At 42.1% G+C, this 26224-nt stretch overlaps 4 protein-coding genes and 1 long non-coding RNA gene across 5 annotated transcripts; 4 read left to right on the top strand and 1 right to left on the bottom strand.

Annotated features, from left to right (window-relative positions):
• LOC8075029 (F-box protein At1g30790) lies at positions 3710 to 5868 on the top strand. The gene is made up of 4 exons (XM_002461533.2): positions 3710 to 3867; positions 4013 to 4077; positions 4170 to 4278; positions 4346 to 5868. Exon 4 carries the CDS (start codon positions 4382 to 4384, stop codon positions 5636 to 5638), a length of 1257 nt encoding a protein of 418 aa, XP_002461578.2. The 5' UTR covers positions 3710 to 3867; positions 4013 to 4077; positions 4170 to 4278; positions 4346 to 4381; the 3' UTR covers positions 5639 to 5868.
• Positions 8126 to 9876, top strand: LOC8075028 (F-box protein At2g23160). Its single transcript, XM_002461532.2, has 2 exons — positions 8126 to 8223; positions 8315 to 9876. Exon 2 carries the CDS (start codon positions 8348 to 8350, stop codon positions 9569 to 9571), a length of 1224 nt encoding a protein of 407 aa, XP_002461577.2. The 5' UTR covers positions 8126 to 8223; positions 8315 to 8347; the 3' UTR covers positions 9572 to 9876.
• On the top strand, positions 17701 to 18747 carry LOC110433109. Its single transcript, XR_002450510.1, has 2 exons — positions 17701 to 17866; positions 18481 to 18747. It is a non-coding gene; the product is annotated as an uncharacterized LOC110433109 (long non-coding RNA).
• LOC8063627 (F-box protein At2g26160) lies at positions 21202 to 24017 on the top strand. Its single transcript, XM_002461531.2, has 2 exons — positions 21202 to 21437; positions 22397 to 24017. The coding sequence occupies exons 1-2, from the start codon at positions 21331 to 21333 to the stop codon at positions 23607 to 23609; spliced, it is 1320 nt and encodes a 439-aa protein (XP_002461576.1). The 5' UTR covers positions 21202 to 21330; the 3' UTR covers positions 23610 to 24017.
• LOC8075027 (probable histone H2A.5) lies at positions 24774 to 25595 on the bottom strand. Its single transcript, XM_002459415.2, has one exon. The coding sequence runs from the start codon at positions 25516 to 25518 to the stop codon at positions 25039 to 25041; it is 480 nt and encodes a 159-aa protein (XP_002459460.1). The 5' UTR covers positions 25519 to 25595; the 3' UTR covers positions 24774 to 25038.

Genomic DNA, 26224 nt, shown 5'->3' with positions numbered 1-26224 from the left:
ATTTCAGTAAAAGTGATCTTATTCTAGGTTCCCAAAACTAATCAAAGTAACTCGGTGAAAGCATATCAACGTCAGCGAGCAAGTAAAGATGAACACAAGGAATAGTTACCGATAACTCAAGGATGGCAAGCCACTGCCAAAAAGGCTAACAAGCAAAATTACACCCTCTCCATGATGCTGCTGTGCATGCTTGGTTATCCAGTCCCCGCTTCCAATTAGCCTGTGGTAGTGTGGTTTGACATTTCATTCAGTTGCCACGCATGCGATTGGTAAATTTAAAGCACTTTAATTTGCTTCTGATTTTATGGTTCCTTGTTTTTAACAGAGTCAAGTGTTATTAGGACGTGTTATGTTGTGCTTAATTGTACATGAAGATGTTTTGGAAGTGTCATCAGTCTGGAGAAGTTAAGCTATGGTATCTTATCTACCCAGTAGTATTTATATTTTTATTTTAACTTCCAGTAGTATTTATCTGGTGGGTTTTCTTGTCTTTGTAAATTTTAGTCCTGGCTGAATTTGGCGGCCGAGGAGCTCAAGGGCATCGCAGCCACTGTCGATTTGGCTGGCAAAGACAGTGGCATACAATGATCCGGTGGTGCTCCTTCAGCTCCAACTCACCGCGGCTTCCTCTTTCAGCCGATGATGCTCACCGTGAGTCTATTCGCTGCCCCAGGCGGCCCATGGTGTTCTGCCCTGTCCTCACTGTGCTTCGTCAAGACCATGGACTGCCGGAATTAGCCCATCACCATTCGTCATGGTGAGTTTTGTTTTGCTGGATCACTGCTGGTCAGTTTAATCAGTCGTTGTCGGCACCCAACAAGCCATCACCGTTCATCATTTTAGTTCAATTGTCTGTGCAGGCTCTGTCTCAACTCACTTCTCCTGTAAATCATCTGGCAATAGGTGACCGACAGGCACGGTGATGATGGCCGATTCAGATGATCGCCAACCAGTCAGCCTGGGCATTCAGTGAACAAAAATCAGGTCATCTGCATGAACTGGTTTATACATAAATCTGTTGAAGTTCAGTCATTCATAGTTTCAGGCATTCATCTTTAAGTTTTAGGCTGTGGAATGCGTTCACTTTGGCCATGAAACAAATCTTCAGTTTGTCCATCAGACAATCTCAGTTTGGTCATTTAGTTTGATGTAGCAGGTTTTTATCGTTCGGTTTGATCTAGCTGCAGACAGTTTGTTTCATAGTTTTAGACTTTCAGTTTTTTATATCAGGCAGGCTTGCATCATTCAGTTTGATTTATCTGTGTTCCAATAGAAATACATGCAAGAATGAATAATCTTCCTGAATGCATATCAGTTGAATAAAGAGTGACAAAAATAATTTAAGCCAACTATAATATCAGAGATGGCAAAACCTTGAAAATTCAGCTAGAGAAAAAAACAGCATTGATCTAATGTGTATATGAGAGGTAATTTAGCTTTATGGTAGCAATCTTATTGATTCATCTGTACCAATATGCTGAATTTCAGCTATCTTTGCACTGCAAGTTTGCCAGAGATTATCTTTCTGACCTTACATCTCTTCCTTAATCAATTATGTGATATTATAGAAGAATGAGGTTGTCAAAATTGTGATCCTAAATCGGACCAGAGGTCATTAAATTGGATCACAATCATAAACTTAAATATGAAAATGCTAAAAAGATATATTCTATTTAGTAGAATCATGAATCAAGCTCCTTTATCCATAGGGAATCGTTAAGTCATCTGATAGAATTGAGATTTTGACAATCTTGTTTCTAATATGTCTAGATGTGAGTCCTAAGTAAGGAACATGACTTTGGCGGTTAGTCCAATTCAACATATGGGGCTGGACAGGATGCTCTGATAATGGTGGCATCCGAGAATATCCTTGCAAAATCTACACTTTGCTTGGGTGAGGAAGCTCAAAGAAATCTTGATATATATGCTGCTGTAGTTTATTGGTTAGTCACAGGGGCATCAATCTTAGTCTGGTTAGTGGTTAGGAAGGAGATATGAACAGTTGTGAAAATTTTAATAACCTTCATTTGTTCTTGTATGGTATCTATTCATTATATATCTGTTGTCAGGCTTTGTAGTTGGGGAAAGACTTCAGAACTGAAGCATGTTAAAATAGAAAATTATCATGTTTAATCTAGATTCACATTGGCCCAGTTTTGCATCAGAAGTACATAGCAAAAATCCATTAGGCTATAACTACCTTTGTCGTGTGGTAATCAGTTCTTTAGAAAATGAATGTTTTCCCCTTCTGAGCCACTTAATAATATGATCTTTCTTTTTTTGCTGTCTTCTTGTGACTCAGCAGGACATATTTGTTTTTCAGTACCTGATGGAACACCTTACAGTACTCCCTCATCTATTATTCTTGCACCTCTTCGTAATCAGCAATGGACACACCTTTGGGGCCAGTGTATTTCATATTCTCAGAACGTGTACTGGTCTAAAAGAGCTGTTTCTGGAGCTATGTTCCTATAGTGGCTCGGAGGTAATATGCATTTATCTAAATATATAAAAATATAAGAAAGTGATACTCCCTCCATCCCAAATTATAAGTCATTCTAAGAATCTTGAACAGTCAAAGCATCTCAAGTTTGACCAAAATTATAAAAAAAGTTACAAAGATTTATAACATCAAATAGATATATTATGAAAATACAATTAATGAAGAACCCAATAATACTTAGTTGATATCATAAATATTAATAATTTTTTTTAAAAAAAAGAAAGAGTCCTGACCGTACTTGGCCTCTCAACACGATTGGCCGAGCGACCATCCCATTACCCTTGCAGCCTCAACTGCCTCCCTGCGAAGCCGCTTTTCTGGTTCAAGTGCGTCTCCAAAGGCTGGTGTCACCTCATCATCGATCACCTTGGCCGCAGGAAGTTTCCCCAAACCCCAGAGGGTTTCTTTGTCAGTGGCAGCGACGGTGATTTTGTGAATTATTGACGATTCATCACAACCTGTCAGGGAAATCTGTTCCTCTCGTCGATGCCTCCTTCTCCTTCCTCACGAAGCTGCCTGGGATTAAGCAAATCGACCTCTTGAGCGCCCACAATGGGCTCCTCCTGTTTGCGTGCTCCTTCGATCGTGGCAGACCTGCCACTGAACAATGGATGCGCGTGCCCTTCCCTGGCACTACTAAACATCCACTGATAAAGATCACTGAAGACGAATTCTTAAGTGAAGTCAAGAACTTTCTGATTTTTTTTACCCGGCTGTCTCCTCACACTTTCACCTGCTCCAGCTCTGGCACTGGCGCTATGGTATCATGTCATTGCAAAATGTGCATGTCTTATCTGAAATTGGGTCTGGAGAAATAGTACTAGAGAATGGACAGAATGGGGAGAACCGCTAGCATTTGGCAAAGCACCATCTACGTTGGGCTGTGCGGATGTTAATGGCATGATGCATGTTCTAGTCTACTCGCCATGGTCACACACACACACACAAGATAGCTGTGGTGGACAAGCAAGGGAAGAAAAGTATCTGCTATCGCATTTGGTTGCCACTCCTTCAGTTGCCAGCTTTAGATTGGCAATTAAACATTTGCCGCATGCACTGTGTCCGATGCTTCATTTTTGCTATTTTCTTGCGTCGTGTTAGTCCAGATCAGCCTACCACGTTGGATCAGGTAGGGGAAAAATACATTCTTGCCCCTGGCTCGATTATGCTCTCGCCCTGATCCATTAGTCACCCCGTTCCCATTCATTCCCCCACCCTCCCCTTCCTCTTCTCCGTTCCCCTCTCCCGAGCTCAGCTCCACGACGACTGAGACAACGACGCTCTACTTCAGCGAAGACGGTGAGCCCTGCTCGATCGAACCCCATAGATCTACAGTCCCCACAGGCGCTCCGAACATAAGGCAGGTAAGTGAGGCCATTACCACCCCCATCCCACCCCCCACCCCCCGCCGCCGCCTTATTATGACGAAGTAGGGTTAGGGTTCCACGGCGATTTTTCCTACAATCTGTGTTTTTGGCTTGAACTCATTTGTTTGTTGTTGATTCGTAGGTGGGTGATGCAATAGGCACTCGATCCGGATGTTTGACCACAGACCCTGATGGCTGCTCCCCTTGGTAAGTCCTGCTCTTTCCATTATGGGCAACAGATTGGCTGGGCTAGGTATATGGCTAACTGTGGAATGTTTTTATGTTTACATTCATCCTAGGATTGAATCTGGCAATGCGTTTAGAGTAGTTTTTAAGGTTGCTGTACACCACACACCAGCAGTGCTCTTGTGTTGATGATCTGTTGATCCCCATTGTCTCCTGTGGCTGGTAAGCTCCCCAGACAATTTTGCCACGCTTCATTTCTCTCTCGATGCTCATACCGTTCTCCTTGCAGCCTCAACTCACCTCCAGGTACTGCTTCCGTAGTACCATGGATGGCCCCAAGAGGACCAAGGCCGCTGCAGCTGATGGCTTCCCTGATGACCCCGTCGTGAAGATCCTCTCCTGCCTCCCCGCTAAGCCACTTTTCCGGTTCAAGTGCGTCTCCAAAGGCTGGTGCGACCTCATCGTCGATCGCCTTGGCCGCCGAAAGTTCCCCCAAACCCTAGAGGGTTTCTTCATCGACAGCAGCGTTGGCGGTGGCGTGAATGATTTGCGATTCATCAACCTATCAGGGAAATCTGTGCCTCTCGTCGATGCCTCATTCTCCTTCCTCACAAAGCTGCCTGAGATTAAGCAAATCAAACTCTTGAGCGCCCACAATGGACTCCTCCTCTTTGAGAACTTCATTGATTGTGACAGATACAAGTACATCATTTGCAACCCTGCCACTGAACAATGGATGTGCGTGCCCAGCCCTGGCATTAGTTCACATCCGCCCAGAACATGTGATTGTGAACAACATTTTGCAAATGAAGTCAACAGCCTTCTGATTTTCAACCCGGATGTCTCCTCGCACTTTCACCTGCTCCAATTCTGGCACAGTAATGACGAAACTAGGTTAGTCAACACTGTGCTTGCCTTCTCATCTGAAACTGGGGTTTGGAGAAATAGTACTACAGAATGGATAAAATGGAGAGAATGGATGGAACTTGACGAAGTGCGATCTAAGTTGGGCTATGCTGATGTTAATGGCATGCTGCATGTTCCAGTCTACCCGCAGCCCATACTAACACCGTCACAGAGACAGGATATTAAGATAGTTGTGGCGGACATGCAAGGGAAGAAACTTATGGCGATCCACTGGCCAGGCTTGAATGAATTTACTGATGCTACTTTTATTGGTCAATCCCAAGGACACCTGCATTGCATCACTGCACATAAAAAACAAGACCATCCCATCCACATCACTGGACTATCCATTTGGGTTCTTGAGGACTATGATGCAGGGCATTGGGTCCTGAAGAAAAGCGTGAGTTGTTCACAGCTGTTTGGAGAAATGAGTTGTGGAGTCAATGACTTAGATGTGATCACCATTCACCCAGATCGCAATTTGGTTTTCTTCGTTCACCGCTGCAGCTGGAAACTGATGTCATATGACATGGATACTGAGGAAGTGTGTGATCTCTACACTCTAGGACATGGTTGTGGGCTGATTATCCCTTATGTTCCCTATTTCGCGGATGTGCCTGTGCTCAGCGGCAGAGCTTCAACTGATTTTCTGGAGGGGCAACCAACAATAGTGTAAAGAGACTAGCAATGTTTTATTCAAATTAATCACTGTTGGTTACTTTTATCATACTCCTTGGGATGTTCAACTGGAATTAGGCGGTGCATTTTGCTGGTGCTTGGATGTATTCCTTTTTGTGTTTTTGGTCGAATAAATACTGCCAGGAAGCAATTGAGACTTGGGGCAAGTTATCGTGTATGCAGTTGGCTTATTGCACTGCTTCGGATGTTTTGTATTCAAATTATCAGTTTTAGTACTCTACTCTTTGTGTTTCTAGAATGATAATCATCTTATAAATATTCCAGTGAGTGATCGATGACTTCTAGATTTTGTTTCCATGGTGTATCTTTTGTATGCTGGGAGTGTGGACAGTGCATCTTTCAGAATGCTTTTGACTGAAAGCTCCACCTCCATTACATGATATTCATAGTGTTTTCGGACCATTGCTTTAATCTGTGCTGGGGAATAGTAATTTGAACCTTGCTGTAGCAGCCTAGTAGAATTTTGGCCTGATAGAGGTGCAGAGATTGCTTTACATGCAAATTATTTGCATTTTTTTAAGAGTGTCGTGGAGAGAAATTACATTTAGCAAAACAATGTTTCTTTCCCTGCACCCTGCAGTTTGATATTTGATCTCACTTTGAATGCATTTCATCTCAAATTCCAGTGCCAAAAGATTTCTAGTTTGTTGCTGCAAATGAAGGGAGAATGATGCTAGCTTTCCCATATACACATGCAATGATTGTTCCTATAATTCTAATAAAGCTTCCCTCCCATCTTGTTCTATTTGATAGCTTCTTTTGGATGAAGCAACATTTAGGTACTATTACCATTTTTCTTTGCAATATATTTGTGGCATACAACATTTTATTCTAGAACATACATCTTTCACTTTTTAACTGAAGCGAGCTGCTTGATGTTCCTGTTTTTACCTGAGAATTAACCTGATTGCTCAAAAGGTATAACAAATATGACCTTTTGACACCATTTTGTTGTTTTTTTTTTTTGATAATCCACCATTTGGTACATTATAGTACCTATATTGTGCATTTTCGCAAAAAAAAAAGTACCTATTGTGCTGCGCACGAGATTAATATTCAAATTTGGTGACTGCCGGTCCCGGTCGTGCACTGAAGGTTATAAATCTTTCATTTTAGCTTCACCTAGGTTAGCCTCAATTTAGACTGAATGCATTACAAAACGGATTTCTAACTTGATTCAGCTCCATATAAAGTGGTAAATGGAGTCATAATCTAATTTTCAACTGTAATGATTATGTAACAAATTCTTCAATATAGTCTAAACAAGAATTGGTCAATTTCCTTTCAAGTCCATGATTATATGGAGAAGTCGGTTTGTGTTGCATGAATCACTCTTTGGATAAAAAATATTTATATATTTGGAAGGACGTAGCTAGTACTTCATTCGTATTTGTATATTATTGACAGCTTGAGATGCTTGTTTGAAGGGAATTCAGTCTCGTCTGTTTTTTTTTGTTCCATCCGTAATCTGCATGAAAATGTTTGATCAGTTCGTGTTACCCATTCTAGTTTGCTTCTGTGGATTCACTGGCCATTCAGGTTTCTACTGCCATGGAAATGAGGCAGAGTGTTTCCTCCCTTTCACTAGCTGTGTATCCTCTGTTATTATTTGGTTTCGATTAATACCGTTTCAATTAATACTGGAAGGTGACTGAGATGTTTGTACAGCTTTATTTATATAAGGCCTGGTTTAGTTTCAAAAATTTTTAAGATTCCACATCACATCAAATTATTTGACGTATGCATGTAGTGGCGGAGCTACAAGGTGGACAGAGTGGTCCATGGACCACCTTGTAGATTTGGCCCAAAGTGTAGTACCCCTCACCATTTGGCCGTGGACTATGTTGGGCTGGCCGCCACTGTGCTGAAGGATTACGAGGATGCTACGCTAGCTAGAAAACAAATATTTCGACCTCATAAACAGGATCAACTACAAGTTATAGATCACGGGATTACCACTAGATGCGCAGGTGCAGCGGAAGCGACTCGGTGTAGTCATGCGCGTAGTAGCAGTGTCGTGCAGTTGCGTGGTCATGTCCTAGGGATATTTATTAATTTTTTACCATTATTTTGGATGTCGACCCCTGACATAGCATTCTTAGAACTGGCACTACATGTTAGTAGTAGGAAGAGAAATTCGATACAAAAATGCCACTTCTGCTCACGTGGCATGCCAACACCTCACTCTAGCATGGATCCAAGTCACCAGCCCCATGCAAAATGATGCCCCCTACCCCTGATGTCTTTCTACTCACAGACAACTAGACCCCACTTGTCAGTTGTCTCTCTCTGGCTCTCCTCCTGCCACGCGAGCAAATATAGTAAATTTGTAGTTGTTTTCTCTTTCTACCAGTGAAGATGTAGTGGCAATTCTAAAGCTGCTATCTGAGGAGGTACCGATGGTAATAATGGTAAAAAGTTAATAATCACCGTGTCATGAGGTGAGACACGAGAGTCAGGAGGTGCAAAGCTGCAAGGGTTTAGAAAATTCCCCATCTGGGCAATTCCCCGATCCCCCCTGACTAGCACGCCGCCGTCGACGCGGACCCTCTCCGGCAGCCGGTAGATTCCCCATCCGTCGCATTTCTTGGTCCGTGCCTCTCTTGTGCGCATCCATCCCCTAACCTCACCTGATTCTCCGCAAAAATTGCAGCTTGTGGCGCATCCCTTCCTCGTTCCCGGCGGCATGGACTGCGCAAAGGGGACGGTGGTGGCGGGCCTCTATGATGACCTAATGGTGGAGATCCTCTCATGCGTGCCCGTCAAGGATGTCCGCCGATCCAAGTGTGTGTCGAAACCCTGGCACGACCTCATCGCCAACCCCCTCCACTGCAAGAAGCTGCCCCAGACCTTGGAAGGCTTCTTCCACGGTGGTGCTGACGGGCCTTACAGCTATGGGCACTTCACCAGCCTACCAGGGAGCGGAGAATATGCTCCTCCAGTCGACCCTTCCTTCTCCTTCCTCATGGCGAAGCTGCCTGGGGTCGAGCGTATCGCCCTCTTGGATTCCTGCAACGGGATCTTGCTCTTTGGGTGCATCCAAGATAACAAGTTTGGGTACATTGTGTGCAACCCTACGACTGAGGAATTGGTGACTGTGCCCGCCAGCTCTAGCTCTTGTCCGTCTCCACCTCAACTGAAAGAGAACTATGATGGTGATGATGGGGAAAGATATGCACACACCTATCTGATGTTTGACCCGGTTGTCTCCTCACGCTTCCACTTGGTCCAATTCTGGATAAATCTGAAGGGGAAGGTGGAGATAGAAATGGTGCACTCTTACTCATCTGAAACTAGGGCATGGAGTAATAGGTCAAGCAAGTTGGAGCAAGGTAAAGAGGGCGGTGGATGGGGACTGTGGGGTGAAGTCATAATCGGATTCATGTGTGGCAAGGCTTTGGTCAATGGTTTGTTGCATTTTGTAGTCTACCATGCTGAGAAAAAGGAGAATATGATAGTTGCAGTGGACGGGGAAGCGAAAATTTGTAGGGTCATCCGTTGGCATGATAAGCAAGGAGTTAACATTCCTGCTTTTATTGATCAATCCCAAGGCCATCTGCACTGCATCAGTACGGATCTGCAATTTAAAGACCTCCAGTTCCAATTCACAGAGCTATCAGTTTGGGTTCTTGAGGACTATGATACACAAGAATGGATTCTGAAGCACAATGTGAGTTGTTCACAGCTCTTTGGATCACTGAGTTGCCCGTTCAATGATTTTGATATTGTGGCCATTCATCCAGATCACAATTCAATATTCCTTGTTCAGCACTGGAACCAGAAACTGGTATCATATTACATGGATAGTACGGAACTGCATGTTCTCCGGAGTCTAGGAGAGGACTATCTGTATATTACCCCATACATTCCCCGTTACATAGAGTTACCGGTTCTTGCCACCAAGGACTAAGGTTGTTGCTTGTGGGATACTTCTCTAAATGTTCAGCAAGAGCTTGATTTTCCAAGTTTGGGCAGCTAGCAGTGTGGGTAAATCTACTAGAATTTGGTGATGCAAAGCTAGATAAATCTATTATCATTTGGTTATCTATTTTACCGGTGCTTTAATGTAACGCTTTTGTAATGTTGTGAGAAAGCTGTTTACAAGATGTCATGCAGGTTAGCATTACATATGCTAGTTATTTAGTCATGAACTAGTTCGAGCTACCTGACACATTCAAGTTATGAGTTTGAAATGCTACCCTTTGTGAGTTTGAAATGCTACTCTTTGTGCTTCCAGGATGATGCCTCCATGCTTTATATGTGCTTCCTTTTTCTCAGCCTTACTTTCCTTGGTGATGTATATATTTATTTATGCTGGAAATTGCATTTATCTTGCATATGACACGGAGGTCATGTCCCAGAAATGTTTGAACTGAGAGCTCTGCCACATTAAGCTCAAATGTGATTGGTTGTTGCTGTTGGTTACTTGCATTTGCTTTGGCTGTCGAGCAGAAGCTGGCTCATGAATTATTCTATTCAGCTAGAGTAAATTATTCCTTATTACAACCAGTCTAAGTTGAGCTAGTGTTTTTCATAACATATTCTACAACTGTAAATGAACTGAGGATTTTTGTTTCTTCTGTCATGTGCATGTGAAGAAATGATTTTTAACATATAATATTTCTCTACTTATTCTTTTAATAGTTTTACAATAACTTCACCAATTGTTCTTTTGCTAAAGAAGGAAAAAATTATATGACATATTTTGCCAAATGCCAACGTCTCTTTACTTAGAGCATTTCCAAGAGTTTCTCATATTTTATTCTTCAAAATATGGTGTTTGTCAACTCATAAATTAGTATGCAGAGAAAAAAGGTCATCTACAAGAGTTTCCTATATTTTTATCCTAAAAGTTTTTTTCTTGGCACTAGCCCTTTCACTAGATCTTTCTCTTGCGCTTTTCTCACCTGGAACTTGTCTTTCCTCCTTTTTCCTTTCTTAGCTCCTTCTACTTCTCCAAATGTGTGCTCCTAGGCTATGCGTATATTTGCACGCAGGTGACCGTGGTTTGCCAAGTGTGGAAAGATAGGGAAGAGATATGAGAAACTTCAAGATCCGCATCACATGCTCTCTTGTAAGCGTTCTTCTCTGCAGTAGATGCATTAATCTCAGGTGCTTCTGTTAATGGTGTGTCTAGAATCTCTTCCTTTTTCTCAGCCCTGAGAACAATTCTCAGGTTGCGGATCCAATCTGCATAGTTTGTTCCATTCAACTTATCTTTCTCAAGAATTGAGTGCAAAGTAAATGTTTGATTGGTGGGCGCCATTAATCTACAATAAAAGTAATACAAAATACTAAGACAACGTATCCAAGACAGAGTAAATAATATTAAATAAAATCTACTCCCACTAAAATCAATATCCCTCAATTGATACTTAGTGATTTAAGACCCACAACTAACAAGTATACTAGTGAGCTTTAGCATCACAGCTAGTAGATATGGTAGATAGGTAAGAAACTCCTTGCTAATCATATCACATATGACTCTTGTTGTTGGGGTGGCATCTCTATGCTTGTGTTGCCCAACTACTTATGCTCCAAGGTCCCTAACCATTAGTATGACCTTGTTCAAGAAACCAACCCTTCTACAGTAAGTATCCGATACGAACCTGCCTAGTCAAGGAAAACCAGTGGCACCCTAATTTCATAGACCTACCACTGATTGTACAAGACACATGACAGTGCAAGGTTTGGGGAGCATGTAACTTAAACATTGCTGAGGGATCGTTCTACTTCACTACCACGCGCATGTAGACAAAACATCATCGCATATGAAAGTAGAACATAGTAAGAATGGCATTAACATAGATATGACTTGGTATAGCCCATTATCACTTTGGGGATCTCCATCTCCATCTATCTGTTCATCATGGTGATCTCCATCTCCATGATCCACGTACGCCATCCTCCATTAATGATTCCACCAAGACTAGCTATCACTAACACAAGGCAGTGAATGAAAATTACATAGTTGCGGGTAGGATCTTCACAGATTGGCACACAGGCCATTACATAAGGTGGACAATATCTATGTGGATCCAAAAACTCTATTTTCCCGGCCTTTGTTCGCAATTCTAATTTCTCTGAACACGGTTTCATGTGGAGAATCAGATGTAAAATTTTTTTCTCTATGATTTTCGTTTAGAGATCGTCTCAATCCGAGTTACGGATCAAAAGTTACGGCTGTTTTACCGAACAACACTTTGTCCGGCAATCCGCCGCCCAGCAGTAGATCCCATCTACTACCGCCGTGTATCACATGCGTCCGGCACTTGACCTAGGGTTCAATTAGATCAATCTGATTGATCTCTATCTCACCATGACTAGGTTTACATATATGACTTCACTCGTAATTTTAAAATTTTATTGTATCACTGAAATAATTTAAATATTTAATTGAAACATTGGGCTGGTTTATTTATCTTGCAGATTTGTTAAAAATGAAGAGGAGTGGTGATATCGCCTCTCTTTTTCAGAAATATGAATCAAAGAAGAAGGCTTCTTCTCCATCTCCTTCGTTGGCTACAGCTATCCCAGAAGAGGAAATTGAAGAACAAGAAGATAGGCTAGATGAAGATAGAGTGATTGAAGAAAACGTGGCTCCAACTCCAGTGCCTCCAACTCCAAGTCCACCAGTTTATGATATTAGTCGGCTTCCACTTGATCCAGGGGAAAGATAGCCTATTGCAAATTATCCTGTCAATGATCAAGATGCAATTCGATGATCTTATATCATCAAAGGCCCATACCAACCTTATGCTCATGAATTTGAAAGTAGAAAAATTGGACAAAGGGATCAACAATTCAATCCTCTATGGTTTTATAAATATCCTTGGATTCAATATAGTATCAAGAAGGAAGCAGCATTTTGCTTTGTGTGCTACTTGTTTGCAAAGGAGAAAACTAAGAAATCTGCATTTGTGGAAGGTGGCTGGAGAACTTGGAATAGAAATGATGCACTTGATTTACATGTGGGTAGTGTAACAAGTGCTCACAATGCAGCTCAAGAAAGATACAACTTATTTATGACTCCCCATGGAGCAATTGATGATAAAATTGGGAAGGTGGGTAGTGAGGAGCGGTGTCTTTACAAGATCAAGTTGACTTATTCACTTAGATGTTTGAGGTTTCTTTTGCAGCAAGAGTTAGCATTCTGTGGGCATGATGAAAGTGAAGAGTCTAGCAACAGAGGGATCTTCATTGAGCTTTTGAAGTGGCTTGAAGCAAATAATGAAGAGGTGGACAAGTTTGTATTGAAGAATGCTCCAGGTAATTGCACTTTGACTAGTCCAGACATACAAAAAGAAATTATTCAATGTTGTGCAATGAAGACAAGAGATCAAATCATTAAGGAAATTGGTGATGATTACTTTATAATTTTAGCTGATGAGTCTAGTGATGTCTCCCATAAAGAACAACTAGCCCTTTGCTTGCGTTATGTTGATAAATCAGGAAGGCCATGTGAGTGGTTTCTTGGAATTGTTCCTGTAGATGATACTACTTCTTCATCACTTAAGGAAGCAATTCAATCTTTACTAGTTAGTCATGGTTTGAATACAACTCAAATCCGTGGGCAAGGCTATGATTGGGCTAGTAACGTGAAAGGGGAGATTAAAGGGCTGAAAACCTTGATCATAAAAGAATCACCATCTGCTTATTATGTTCACTGTTTCGCACATCAACTCCAATTGGTTCTTTTTGCTGTTGCCAAAGACAGTGGTGATTGTGTGTGTTTTTTTGATCGAGTATCCCTCTTGCTAAACATTGTTGGTAGTTCTTGTAAGCGTCATGGAATGCTTCGACATCACCAATATGATAATGTCATGAAAGCACTTGAGTGTGGTATACTAGAATCTGGAAGTGGGTTAAATCAAAAGATGGGGCTGCCTAGACCTGGTGATACCCGATGGGGCTCTCATTACAAAACTGTGGTCAACATGATTGCTATGTGTCCCACAATTCGCGATGTACTCATATCTCTTGGACAAGATACTTCATCAAGGGGTGATTGGCCAAAAATACATACTATGGTTGGAGTGTTTGAGTCATTTGATTTCATTTTCAATGCTCATTTGATGCTTGATATTCTTGGACACACAAATGAATTATCTGAGTGTTTGCAAAGAAAAGATCAAGATATTCTTAATGCAATGTCACTTGTTCGTTTGGCAAAGAGTAAAATGCAACATATGACGTCTGATGGGTGGGTTTCATTTCTTCAAAGGGTTATATATTTTGCAACAAATTTGGCATTCAAGTTCCTGTAATGGAAAATAATTATGTGCCATATGGAAGATCAACACGTTTTGCTCCAAACCAAACAAATGATGATCACTTCAGAAGAGAAGTATATATTGGAGTCATTGAATTAGTCAAGAGCTTGACAGTCAATTTGATGAGGTAAATATGGAGTTTCTTACTTGTATGGCTGCTTTGAATCTAGCAGATTCCTTTGCTTCTTTTGATGCAAACAAGGTACATAGTCTTGCTGAATTTTACCCTGATGAATTTCCAAGCTCTGACTTGCTAAGACTCGATTGCAACTTGAAAAATTTATTAATGACATGAGAACAAATGAGTTTTTCAAAGGCATAAGCAATCTTGTTGACCTCTCAGTTAAACTTGTTGAAACAAAGAGGGGCAAAGTTTATTATTGGGTCTATTTACTTATCAAGTTGGTATTGCTTCTACCGGTGGCTACCACAAGTGTTGAAAGAATATTTCCAGCGGTAACTTTTATCAAGAACAAGTTGAGAAATAAGATGGGTGATAGCCTTTTGGATGATTGTCTAGTGATTTTTATTGAGGGATATCTTCTTACAGTTGAGCGAGGAAGATATCATCAACACTTTCATGGCTATTAAAAGGCGTGTTGCTTCTTTTGATGCAAACAAGGTACCACTACACCACAACACTAAAATAGCATCGGACATCCGTTGCTAAAGATAAAAATTAGCGTTGAATAAACCGTTGCTAAAGGTGCCCCTCAGATCATCTGTTGCTAAATTTCAATACATCGATGGATGGTCCGTTGCTATAAACATTTTACTTTTGCGTTGCATCATCCGTTGCTATATATAAGTAATTGAGTTGGTCGCGCACAACGCGTGCTGGACAGCTGATTGACTCGCACGTCGTGGATTGCCTCATCCTGAGTGCTGTCCTCTTTGTGACCAAGAAGAGGAGACTATTGACTATCTCCTTGTGAATTGTGTGTTTGCAAGAGAATTCTGGTTCTTTCTATTCCGACAAGTCGGTCTCCAAAACTTGTCCCCTCAATCTCCTGATCTATCCTTCCATGCTTGGTGGGATGATGCTAGCAGCATCTCCGAGGTCGGATTGAAGAGGCAAGGAGTCAATTCACTTATCATTCTTGGAGCTTGGACTATTTGGAACCATCGTAATAGTTGTGTTTTTGATGGTGCGGCTCCGAACCTTGCCAAAGCGCTCATCTTGGCTGGCGAGGAACGCCACCTGTGGTCTATGGCTGGGGCTCGAGGGCTTTCTTTCTTGGCTGCCCTCCTCCCTGGTAGTTAGAGTGTCTAGCTCAGTCGTGGTCGTCTTATGTTTTGGTGTCTCCGGCTCGAATGTAATCCTAGAGTCTGTTTGTGTGGGTGTGTGTGTGGGTTTGTGTGGTGTTGTATGGGCTCTTGCCCTTTATTCTCTTCTTAATATAATGAAGCGCAGCTCTCCTGCGTTTTCGAGAAAAAAAAGTTGGATCGTCCGTCGCTATATACGAATTCGCATTGGCGCGATGTTTATAGCCCAATAGTCAATTGTAAACCCTAACTCACCTCACTCAGACCAAATACATTTCTCCAAGACCAAACCAACTTATCCACATGCCCTGCGCCGCCTCCACACACGACGCTCGCCCACCCGACTGCCCCTGCAACCCGCGCGGCACCAGACGACTGCCCATCGCTCGCCCGCCTGCCCCTGTCGGCTGCCCCGTCGCCCGGCCGTGCCCTGCCCCACCAGCTGTCGAGCCCCTGCCCCGACGTCCGTCACTGGGTTGTCCGCCTTCGACAGTCAGCCGCGCCCACGCCATCCCAGGACATCAGCCGCGGCGCCCCAGGACGAGTCCGCCCCCGCCACAGCCATGTTTGGGTGCCTGAAGTGCGAGCGTTTGGATCCTGGCACAGTTTCAAGCAAAGGCACCAGTGTCGGTGGGATCCCATCCTGGGTGGTGGCGACGACGGCGAGATCCCGACAGAAGGGCGACGGCAGCGGCGGGATCCAGGTGCATAGTTTATGGATTTCATTTGGGTAACCCTAGCTGGTTCTCTCCTTTCCCCAAATTGATATGGTTCCCTGATCTATGATGTCTGTAATTTCCTGTGGATTAATGTCCCTTGTGTCAATTTCAGCTGAGATGTGATGCATTTCGTTTTTTAGTTTTTACCCCTTGACAGGCAGGTTGTTGTGTGTTGCTGGCTTTGGTATAGGTATAGAATAGCTCAAGAACAAACACTTGAAAAATGCTATGCAATGCAATTTGTAGGTGAGCTGTACTGCACTAATTTTGGTGGATGTAAGTGTGTTGCACTGTGCATCAGATAAATGGCTACGGTATGATTTTACATCTCTGTTACTTTTTCAATTTAGGTGGTGTTTTCCTCAAGTCTGTTTACATGGCTATTATATATCTGAATTTTATACTTACTAGATCATTTACCTTATAGATAGATCAATGCTTATGGCTATCATACTTTTGTATTTACTCGAGCCAGGAAGAAGTATGGATCAGGAAACGAGCAAGCTGCCAGAGAGGGTATATACAGAGTTTAAAGCATCTTTCATTTTTTTCTTTTGTCCTTTTGTATGGATCAGGAAACGAGCAAGAAGTATAGATCAATGTTTTTTTCTGTGCTCAATGCAGGTCATGCAAGGAGATCTTTTTAGCTAGATGCAGGGAGGTTGTGCAAGCAGATTTCTGCTTTGATGATGACTGATTTCCACGAGCCAGCAAGCACAGCCTGTGCCGAGAAGCTCCACGAGCGCCAGCACATGGGGCCCTCCTCACCTCCACTCCAACAGCGCCAGCGCCGAGAGGTCCGAGCTACTTCCCTCCGCTTCAACTGAACTAATTAACGGTTACTGGTTTGCTTCAAAATGAATTTGGGTTTCATGTATCCTTCTCTGCTAGTTCTTCTTAACTGGGTTGCTTTAGTTAGTTGCAGCTATGACTGCCGATTCAAGGATGACTATGTTCAGGATTACAGAATGACAGTGGATTGATCCAGATTCAGATATGGCTGCTAATTGATCTTATTTTTTATTAGCCTAGGAATTACCTGTTTTGCGTAGTATGCTACTGCTGCTTCTATATGTGTGGGTAATTAACATATCTATAGAAGAAAACTTGTCTGCTTACCCTTTGCGTTTTCCCCATTTTTTCTTTTGTGAATCATAAATTGGCATATATGAGTAGGAGGGATCGACGGGTAGATAGAGATTTATGTACAGTCTTTTGTTCCTTTGTTTACCATGTTGATAGCAGTGCTTCTCTCAATGTTGCAATAAGTGCAAATAGGCTAGGATAGGGAGCCCTCAATGTCTCACAGTTTCAACATGTTAGATGTTTAAAGTTTTTAGAGTGTAACATAGCCTGTAGATCAAGTTTCTAGTGCATCTAATGTTTGACTGTGATAGTACTGCTACCTAAAACTGTTTATATCTTTTTCTGTGATTAATTCAGTCCATATCCTTTTCTATTTGCATTTAAATGAATTTCCAGTGATGGAGTAAGGTAGAAAGAGTCAAATGTGTTAAATTGATTACAGAAAGTTCACAGCAGGGGCTGTGACTGAGTGACTATGAGTGAGTGATGCCTCTTGAACCTAACACAGTGCCCTTCATTCAGGTTTTAGTAGGAAATAAATATGCTGATCACTTGCCTCAAGGAATTTCAGGTTTCACAGAGAAACGTGTAACATGTTTAGTTTTACAAATTAAGAATAGCACTAGCAATATTTAACAAGTCCTTGCACAAGAGACCATCTATTTATGCAAAGTTAAGAACAAATACTTATTATTTCAACATGAGCTTATATGAATTTACCTATTTGTGCTCAGGTTGTTTTTGTCCAATATGTAGCGAGCTAGCAGAGGCAACCACGGAGCTCACAGTACACGCTACTACAGGATAAGGAGTCTTCCTCATGTTCAAGCCATTAGAACTAGGACGTGGCTAGCCTCTGTGGTGAGTTGCATTGCTCTAAAGTTGTAATCAGGTTTTTGTCAATTGCTAGCACATAAAGGATTGATTTATGCAGTTCAATATTCAATTCAACAATCTTATGCAGATCTGTGATATATAAACTATTTTGTGATATATAGACTATGTGATACACACTGTTGCAATAAATCCTAGTTTATTTTCCTTTACATGGGCTGCATTTGCATATTTTCAGTGAGAAAAAGCTTCCTGGAAACTTGAGATAGGAGCTGGTGGCACATGTACAGTTAGTAGGCAAAAAATAACCTGACTTTGAGATAGCTGTGATAATTTTTTTCATTTTTGATTCATCTAAACTATCTCGTTGAACCCTAGTGCAAACAAGTCAAAACAAGAGATACAATGAGATCTAATTTGCATATGTCTGTACCGCAACATTAGCTCGGGTAGCACAAGTGTTAATTGACTAGGTTTCTATGGAGCATCTATTTACTACATGAATTGTCTTTCTCAACACATATGTAAGCTTCAAAGATATGGAAAACTCATTATTTAAGATCCAATTAATTTAACAAAAAATGAAGCATAGTAACTTTGCCTAAACATGTTACTAATTGCATGTTTGGTTTGGGTTTCAGAGTTTGCTATGGTGCTAGTTAGCAAGTTGGTGGATGATTTGCCACTCGAAGCTGATTTAGGTGCTAGTCTCTCTCTTTTGGATAATCAGTTACATGAGCTTCTTATCTTAGTTCGGGTAGCAAGTAGGTTTACTTAGAGTATGTTGGTGGGACATGTAATATGAAATTGGTAATTAGCAAGTGACTATTGTATATAATTAGCAAGTGACATGTATATAAGACCCTGGCAGATCACCTTTGCCTCTTGTTGCTGCAGATTGATACTCATCATGTTTTGACTAGTTCCATATTAAGTGACATTACATACATACATATATATATATATATATATATATATATATATATATATATATATATATAATGTACTAGGTCGATATAAGAATCAATGTATGGATAATTTGATCACTTTTGTGTATGTGAATCAAGGTATGGCTAATGTTTGATCATCGGCTATACGTTTAGAGCAGCTTTTTATTTTTTTTTATCTATTTAATTGAGCTCGATGGACTGTCCGTTGCTAAAAGTTCTTATTGCGATGGATTGTCCGTTGCTAAAAGCTCTAACAGGCTGTCTGTTGCTAAAGGTTGGACTGTCGAACTGTCCGTCGCTAAATATGATGTCCGTCGCTGTATACATACAACGACGGCTTCAATAGCAACGACAGCGGTCCGTCGCTATAGCCTTTAGCAACGGACTATCTATTGGTGTACACCCCTTTTAACAACGGATTGTCCATCGCTGTTTAAAGGTTGTGGTGTAGTGTACATAGTCTTGCTGAATTTTACCCTAATGAATTTCCAAGCTCTGACTTGCTAAGACTCGATTTGCAACTTGAAAACTTTATTAATGACATGAGAACAGATGAGTTTTCCAAAGGCATAAGCAATCTTGTTGACCTCTTAGTAAAACTTGTTGAAACAAAGAGGGACAAAGTTTATCATTGGGTCTATTTACTTATCAAGTTGGTATTGCTTCTACCGGTGGCTACCACAAGTGTTGAAAGAATATTTCCAGCGGTAACTTTTATCAAGAACAAGTTGAGAAATAAGATGGGTGGTAGCCTTTTGGATGATTGTCTAGTGACTTTTATTGAGGGATATCTTCTTATAGTTGAGCGAGGAAGATATCATCAACACTATCATGGCTATTAAAAGGCGCATTGCTTCTTTTGATGCAAACAAGGTACATAGTCTTGCTGAATTTTACCCTAATGAATTTCCAAGCTCTGACTTGCTAAGACTCGATTTGCAACTTGAAAACTTTATTAATGACATGAGAACAAATGAGTTTTTCAAAGGCATAAGCAATCTTGTTGACCTCTCAGTAAAACTTGTTGAAACAAAGAGGGACAAAGTTTATCATTGGGTCTATTTACTTATCAAGTTGGTATTGCTTCTACCGGTGGCTACCACAAGTGTTGAAAGAATATTTCCAGCGGTAACTTTTATCAAGAACAAGTTGAGAAATAAGATGGGTGATAGCCTTTTGGATGATTATCTAGTGACTTTTATTGAGGGATATCTTCTTACAGTTGAGCGAGGAAGATATCATCAACACTTTCAAGGCTATTAAAAGGCGCGGGCCTCACAAAAATAAATAGTGATATATTGTTCTTCAACTATTATAGGTATGCAATATTTAAATTCTATGTTAAGAAAGTTAGACTCGTTTATTTTATGAACTCTATATGTTTTTTTTCTTAATTGTGTTTTGTAATTCATAGACTTGTGTACCGACATGTTAATTTTATCGTGGCTTAAAAAAATTAGACAATGGACCACCATAGCTGTAAATCCTAGTTACGCCACTGTATGCATGGAGCATTAAATATAGATAAAAAATAACTAATTACACAATTTGCTTGTGATTTGTGAGGCGGATCTTTTGAGCCTAGTCAGTCTATGATTAGATAATAATTATCAAATACAAATGAAAGTGCTACTGTAGCCAAAGCCAAAAAATTTCACGGACTAAACAAGGCCTAAGTTATCAAATGAATTCGGTTTCCCAACTCATTATGGTTTTACGGTTTGTTTTGAAGATATGTGATGCTACTCTTTGGTGTTTCAAAACTATAAATGTACTTGGGCCTTGTTTAGATGCGAAAAGATTTTGGATTTCGCCACTGTAGCACTTTCGTTTGTTTTTGGCAAATATTGTCTAATCATGGACAAACTAGATCAAAAGATTCGTCTGGCGATTTACAGTTAAACTGTGCGTCTATATTTAATGCTTCGTGCCGAAAGATTCGATGTGACAAGGATCTTGAAAACTTTTTGGTTTTTGGGTGAACTAAACAAGGCCTTGGGGCATTTTTTATCGGACTTAGCTATTGGTTACTAATTGTTACTAGTCGGTGATCTGTATTTTTTTCTTATAATACTTGTCTTCCTAGTTGACGCTGATTTCATGACAATTATTAAATGTTTGGAAGTCGGATTTATTTCTGCTGCATCCTGAAAACTCTGAACGAGCCCTTATCCAAACAGTGGAATTACCTGTACACTCCATACTGAACCATACATATGACATCATATCTAGTCACAACAATAATGTTTGTTGTCCTCGAAAAACAAAGTCATTATTGTTTTTACTCTTGATTTAAGGTTTGACCAAATCTTTTTCCTAAACTCCTGTCTCCTGCTCTGCTGCCTTCTTCGCTTTCCATTTCGGCCTGATGCTGATGGGCCTCACCTGTCGCCTCTGGGCCCAAATCAGCCCAACAAATCCCCAAGGTTCGGCCCATGGGCCACCCGCTTAAGTTCCAACAGCAGAACAGCCTCTTCGTTGGTCTCCTCCTCCCTGCCGACTCGTGCGACACGCACAGAGACACACAGGTCACCGTCACCCATGGCCGGCCGCCGCCGCCGCCACCGGCGTGGGCATCCCCGACAAGCGCTTCCGCCGCCGCTTCCTTCCCCAGGAGAGCCCCCGCCGCTGGAATCCAACGCTCTCAGGTCCGCCCGCGTTCCTTACCCTAACCCTCGCTCCATGCCGCTCTTTGTTTCCCTTTGGTACAGTTTCGTTGGGTAGATAGATGTGGAGACAGATTGAAGCAGCCAGCAGGTAGGGACTAGGGGGAGCCTATATATCCTGCGTCAAGCAATAGTCTCTCGTGTTGGTTTGGTGTGCTTTTCGGCCATGGATTCGTGCCCTTATCTCGCTGCCTAAAATGCTTATGCTCACTGAAATCAGAGGTTTCTTGCCTGTTGTTTGTTGCGAACTGCTAAAGCGTGTCAGTTGTATTAAATACTATGTTTATGCGGCCTCCGAGCTCGGTTAACGTGTCTTGTGTACCAGATTACTGTTACTGCATTCGCACCTCTCCTAAGAGATCCTTATTGGAGTTCAGATAAATTACTGCCTTGTAGTACCTTTAGTACACCATGTGATTCTCGTTTCGTGATAGCACAGGGATCCAGGAAGAGCTTATCAGATGGAACTATTAAAATTTGAAAAATAAAAAATCTTACCTGGAACTAATTGCATGGTTTTCTGAGATTTAGCAAAGGCCAAAGGTGTAGTTCAGCTGCTCAATGTACCAGTTTGGCCCTGAGAAGCCAAACCGTCCAGATAATAATGGAAACTTATTTTCCTTTTTAAATTTAACTTCTGTTTTTTTATGTCTTTGGGGTACCTGATTCAAAGTACTGTCCCCATCATGAGATTCAAAAAAAAAAACATGGATTCCTTAGGCTACTGAGAAATATATCTATGCTGATGTACTAGTTGTGGGTGGTATTGTCGTACTTTGCTTTGATTGATGTTTGATATGCATCCTGTTCTGGAGTTTAATGAAATGGATATCCCTTATATACCTTGGTCTGTATCAAAAACATTTTGCATTTTTAACATTTTATTCTTTATCATATTTGTCCCATTAATCCATCAGCATTGAATTTGCTGTGTTTGACAGGGAAGTCACCGTTGCAGAAAGCTCATCCAAGAAAACCTGCCATGCCTTAAGCTCTACCCGATCTTCCGCACCTAGCCCTGATGTTTGGGCAGATCTTCTGGACAGCCTGCTTCTCCAAATAATTGTCCTCGTTAGCTCATTCCATGATCTCCTTGCTTTCATTGGCACCTGCCGCTCTTGGCGCGCTGTGCTCTCTTCCCTCCCACTCCCACCTGCATTTACCTTCAACATCCCACCTCTCCACCTTCGGCCAAATGGCCATGATTCTCATCCCCATCGCAGGTACATCAAGCACAGCCTTTTATCCAATATCAGTTGGCAGCTTGTTGATCCTGCGAAGCAAACCTCCTCCCTTAGCTGTTCAGCGCTCCAAAACCTTCAGGTCCACATGCAGTATTTGGGTTGCTCATATGGTTATCTTATCTTCTCCAAATTGGAGCAATGCCTCCTTGTCGATGTGTACAGTGGTGCTACCGTGCGGCCTCCCAAGCTCAAATTCACTGACAACCGCAGTGTGTACTATGGAGCCCTTGTAGCTCCGATCAATTTACCTAATTCCCGTCTCCTCTTTTGCTCAAGATCATCCATGTTTCAGTGGCAGGTTGGATCAAACTTTTGGTCTGAGCACCCTTTGGGTGTCCAATGCATTGTTCAAATTGTGTCCTTCAAAGGTGAGATATTTGCCATTGACTTCCTTGAGAGGCTCCACAGAGTACAGTTGGAACCTCAGCTGAGCACGCAGGAAGTAGCAGTTGTCTGGGATGCGGACATGTTTCTAGGACTGTGGAATGCACCGTGGTTGGTGGTCTGTGGTGACATGCTTCTCTTGGTTGACTTCTCAGTAAGCATCAATCAATTTTCTGGAATAGCTGGAACCTTTAATGTATTTCGCCTTGACTTTCAAGTTGAACCAGCTAAGTGGGTAAAAGTGGATGATCTGGGAGACAATGCCCTCTTTATTAGTTTTGATAGGAGGAATCCAACATTTTCTTGCCCGGGTCCTGATAAATGGGGTGGGAAAAGGAACTGTATTTACATTGCCAGCCCGTCTGCAGATTCTAAAGAACTTTGGAGTGTGGTTGAAGTTGGTCAGGTGGTGCTTGATCCAAAGTTGTGTACTAATGGTGCAGAAAAGTATCTACCCCGTGCCCAGTTGATGCAACTGCAAAACCTTTGGGAGCTTCCCAGTTTTGTTTATGGTGTTGGCCAGTGACCAATCCATGCTTGCCTTGGAGTTTTGGCAATTCGTGGACACCCCTTTCCTTTGATGCTCTAATACGATGTATTAGCTAGTCCTGTGGATTTGTTATTTCTTAGCTTGGCATTCAATGCCCTGTACAAATTACAGTCAGATGTTGATGCTGACCTCATGATGTATCCAGTTTCCAAACCAAATTTTCTCACTGTACATCTGAACAGTAACTGAAACATTTTTGTAGGAAACTGTTTCCTAGAACAGAGCTTAATGTTCATTGTAGATTGTGATTATTTGAAGTACTTTAGCATTGTTGTGGAAGGTGGTTGTATTATGGTTAGCCACAGACAATTGCTCTTTGTTACAGCAGTCTACGGTTGAGTTGAGCTAGGTGCTTCCACAGAAACACAATTGTGTTGCATCCAACTGTTGCCTTAAGTCATCTACCAGGAACTTGTTTGTTGTCTGTTGGTGTGGATCTAGCTGTTAGCAACTCCTGTTAGATATTGATAATGTTTGATGTGAGACTCTGAGTAAGGTCTGTTCAGTTATTATGGTCCAACGTTTCTCATGCTACGGTCCAAGAGCAGGTGGAGGCGCGGTCCTTAGCCTCCTAGTAGGTAGAACTTTGCTTAGCTGAAAATCTATTACCTTCAGAACTTATTCTGATTCAGGGTTCCAGATTCAACGAGTGAAAATCACCAAAATGAGATCAGTAGTGTGGTGTCTTAAGTTCAGCTTGGCTGTGCATTAGCGTAAATAGTTCTGAATTTTGAATGTTAAATAATGAAACAGCAAAACTGACCTTCAGCTTAGCTCATGAAGTCATGCACTTTCTTTTCCGATCTTTCACTTGTCTACTTCGGCCTTGTTTAGTTCATCCTAAAAACCAAAAACTTTTCAAGATTTTCTGTCATATCGAATCTTACGGCATATGCATAAAGTATTAAATATAGACGAAAATAAAAACTAATTACACAGTTTATCTGTAAATCACAAAATAAATCTTTTGAGCCTAATTAGACTATAATTGGATAATGTTTATCAAATAAAAATAAAATACTACAGTACCGAAATCTTTTCGGAACTAAACAAAACCGAAGTTCATTCATCCATTCTTTTTTTTTTGAGGGAACCGTTCTTGAGCTTGTGCTAAGCTATCCCCTATAATTTGGTCGACCATTAGCTGTCAAAAATGAACACAATTTGTGACTGCTTTGTATGTCAGACTACTACAAGAAGATTTATGCACCCAAATTGTAAATCTGGTTTCTGAAATCGAAGAACATTTTGCAAGTACAAAACTCTCTGATTTCTGAAATCACCTTCCAACCAAAATGCACAGACCTTCTAAGCAGTTCCAACAACAACGACGACACTAGAGCTCAGAGACCGTGCCATCTACAGACCTACTACAGATCTACTGAACATCTCCATGGAGGCCCCTCTATGCCTTCTTGGGGGACTTGGCGGCCTTCTTGGGCGACTTGGGCTCCTTGGCCGCGGCCGCGGCCTTCTCGGCGACCTTCTTGGGCAGGAGCACACTGTGGATGTTGGGGAGGACGCCGCCGTGGGCGATGGTGACGCCGGCCAGCAGCTTGCCGAGCTCCTCGTCGTTGCGGATGGCCAGGAGCACGTGGCGCGGGATGATGCGGGTCTTCTTGTTGTCCCTGGCCGCGTTCCCGGCCAGCTCCAGCACCTCGGCGGCGAGGTACTCGAGGACGGCGGCGAGGTAGACCGGGGCGCCCGTGCCCACGCGCTGCGCGTACCGCCCCTTCTTCAGGTACCGCCCGATGCGGCCGACGGGGAACTGCAGCCCGGCCTTGACGGACCGCGTCACCGACTTCTTCCTCGGCCCGCCGCCGGTCTTCCGCCCGCCCGCGCCCTTCTTCGCCTTCCCGCCGGATCCGGCTCCGCTCACGTCCATGGCTGCTGGGCTGGTGCTGCTGCGGCGCTTCGAGCTCGAGAGGCTGTGGATGCGAGGGAGCAGGAGAGAGCGTGTGATGACGAAGGGGATGCGCTGTGGGATGCTTTTAAACCCCGCGGAAAGGGTGGGGTGGTGGGCCCGTCGATCCGCGTGCGAACGCGATGGACGGTCCGATCGGCGGGGGCATGGACGGTTGGATGGGGATCCGGGGTAGACGATCCGTGGGAGGGGTTACTGGGCCAATCAGGTTCGAGGAAACAAAGCAGAGCAGGAATCGGGTTCTCACTTCGGCATTGTTAACTTCCGAAAAAAATTTAGATAGTTTTTATATGACAAACATTGTCTAATTATGGGCTAACTAGTCTCAAAAGATTTATCTCGTAATTTACAGGTAAACTGTGTAATTAGTTTTTTTTCGTCTATATTTAATATTTCATACATATGCCACAAGATTCGATGTGACACGGAATCTTGAAAAAATTTTAGTTTTTTTTAGGAACTAAACAAGGCCTTCTTCTTTCTTTAATGACTACAAATGACTTCTATATATACAGACGTAGAAACTTATAAATACAAACGCACATTCACCTCTATAAACGCACACACGCACATTCTATCCTATGAACACTTCAAAAAAATCGAGTTAGACCGACAAATCTCGAGATTGATGAAGTCACTAGCTCTAGTAATATAATTGAACATTAAT

This window comes from Sorghum bicolor, chromosome 2 (assembly GCF_000003195.3).
Source record: "Sorghum bicolor cultivar BTx623 chromosome 2, Sorghum_bicolor_NCBIv3, whole genome shotgun sequence".
In the NCBI taxonomy this organism is placed as follows: Eukaryota; Viridiplantae; Streptophyta; class Magnoliopsida; order Poales; family Poaceae; genus Sorghum; species Sorghum bicolor.
The sequence above is the reverse complement of the archived record's forward strand: the minus strand, read 5'-3'. Positions and strand labels throughout refer to the sequence as shown.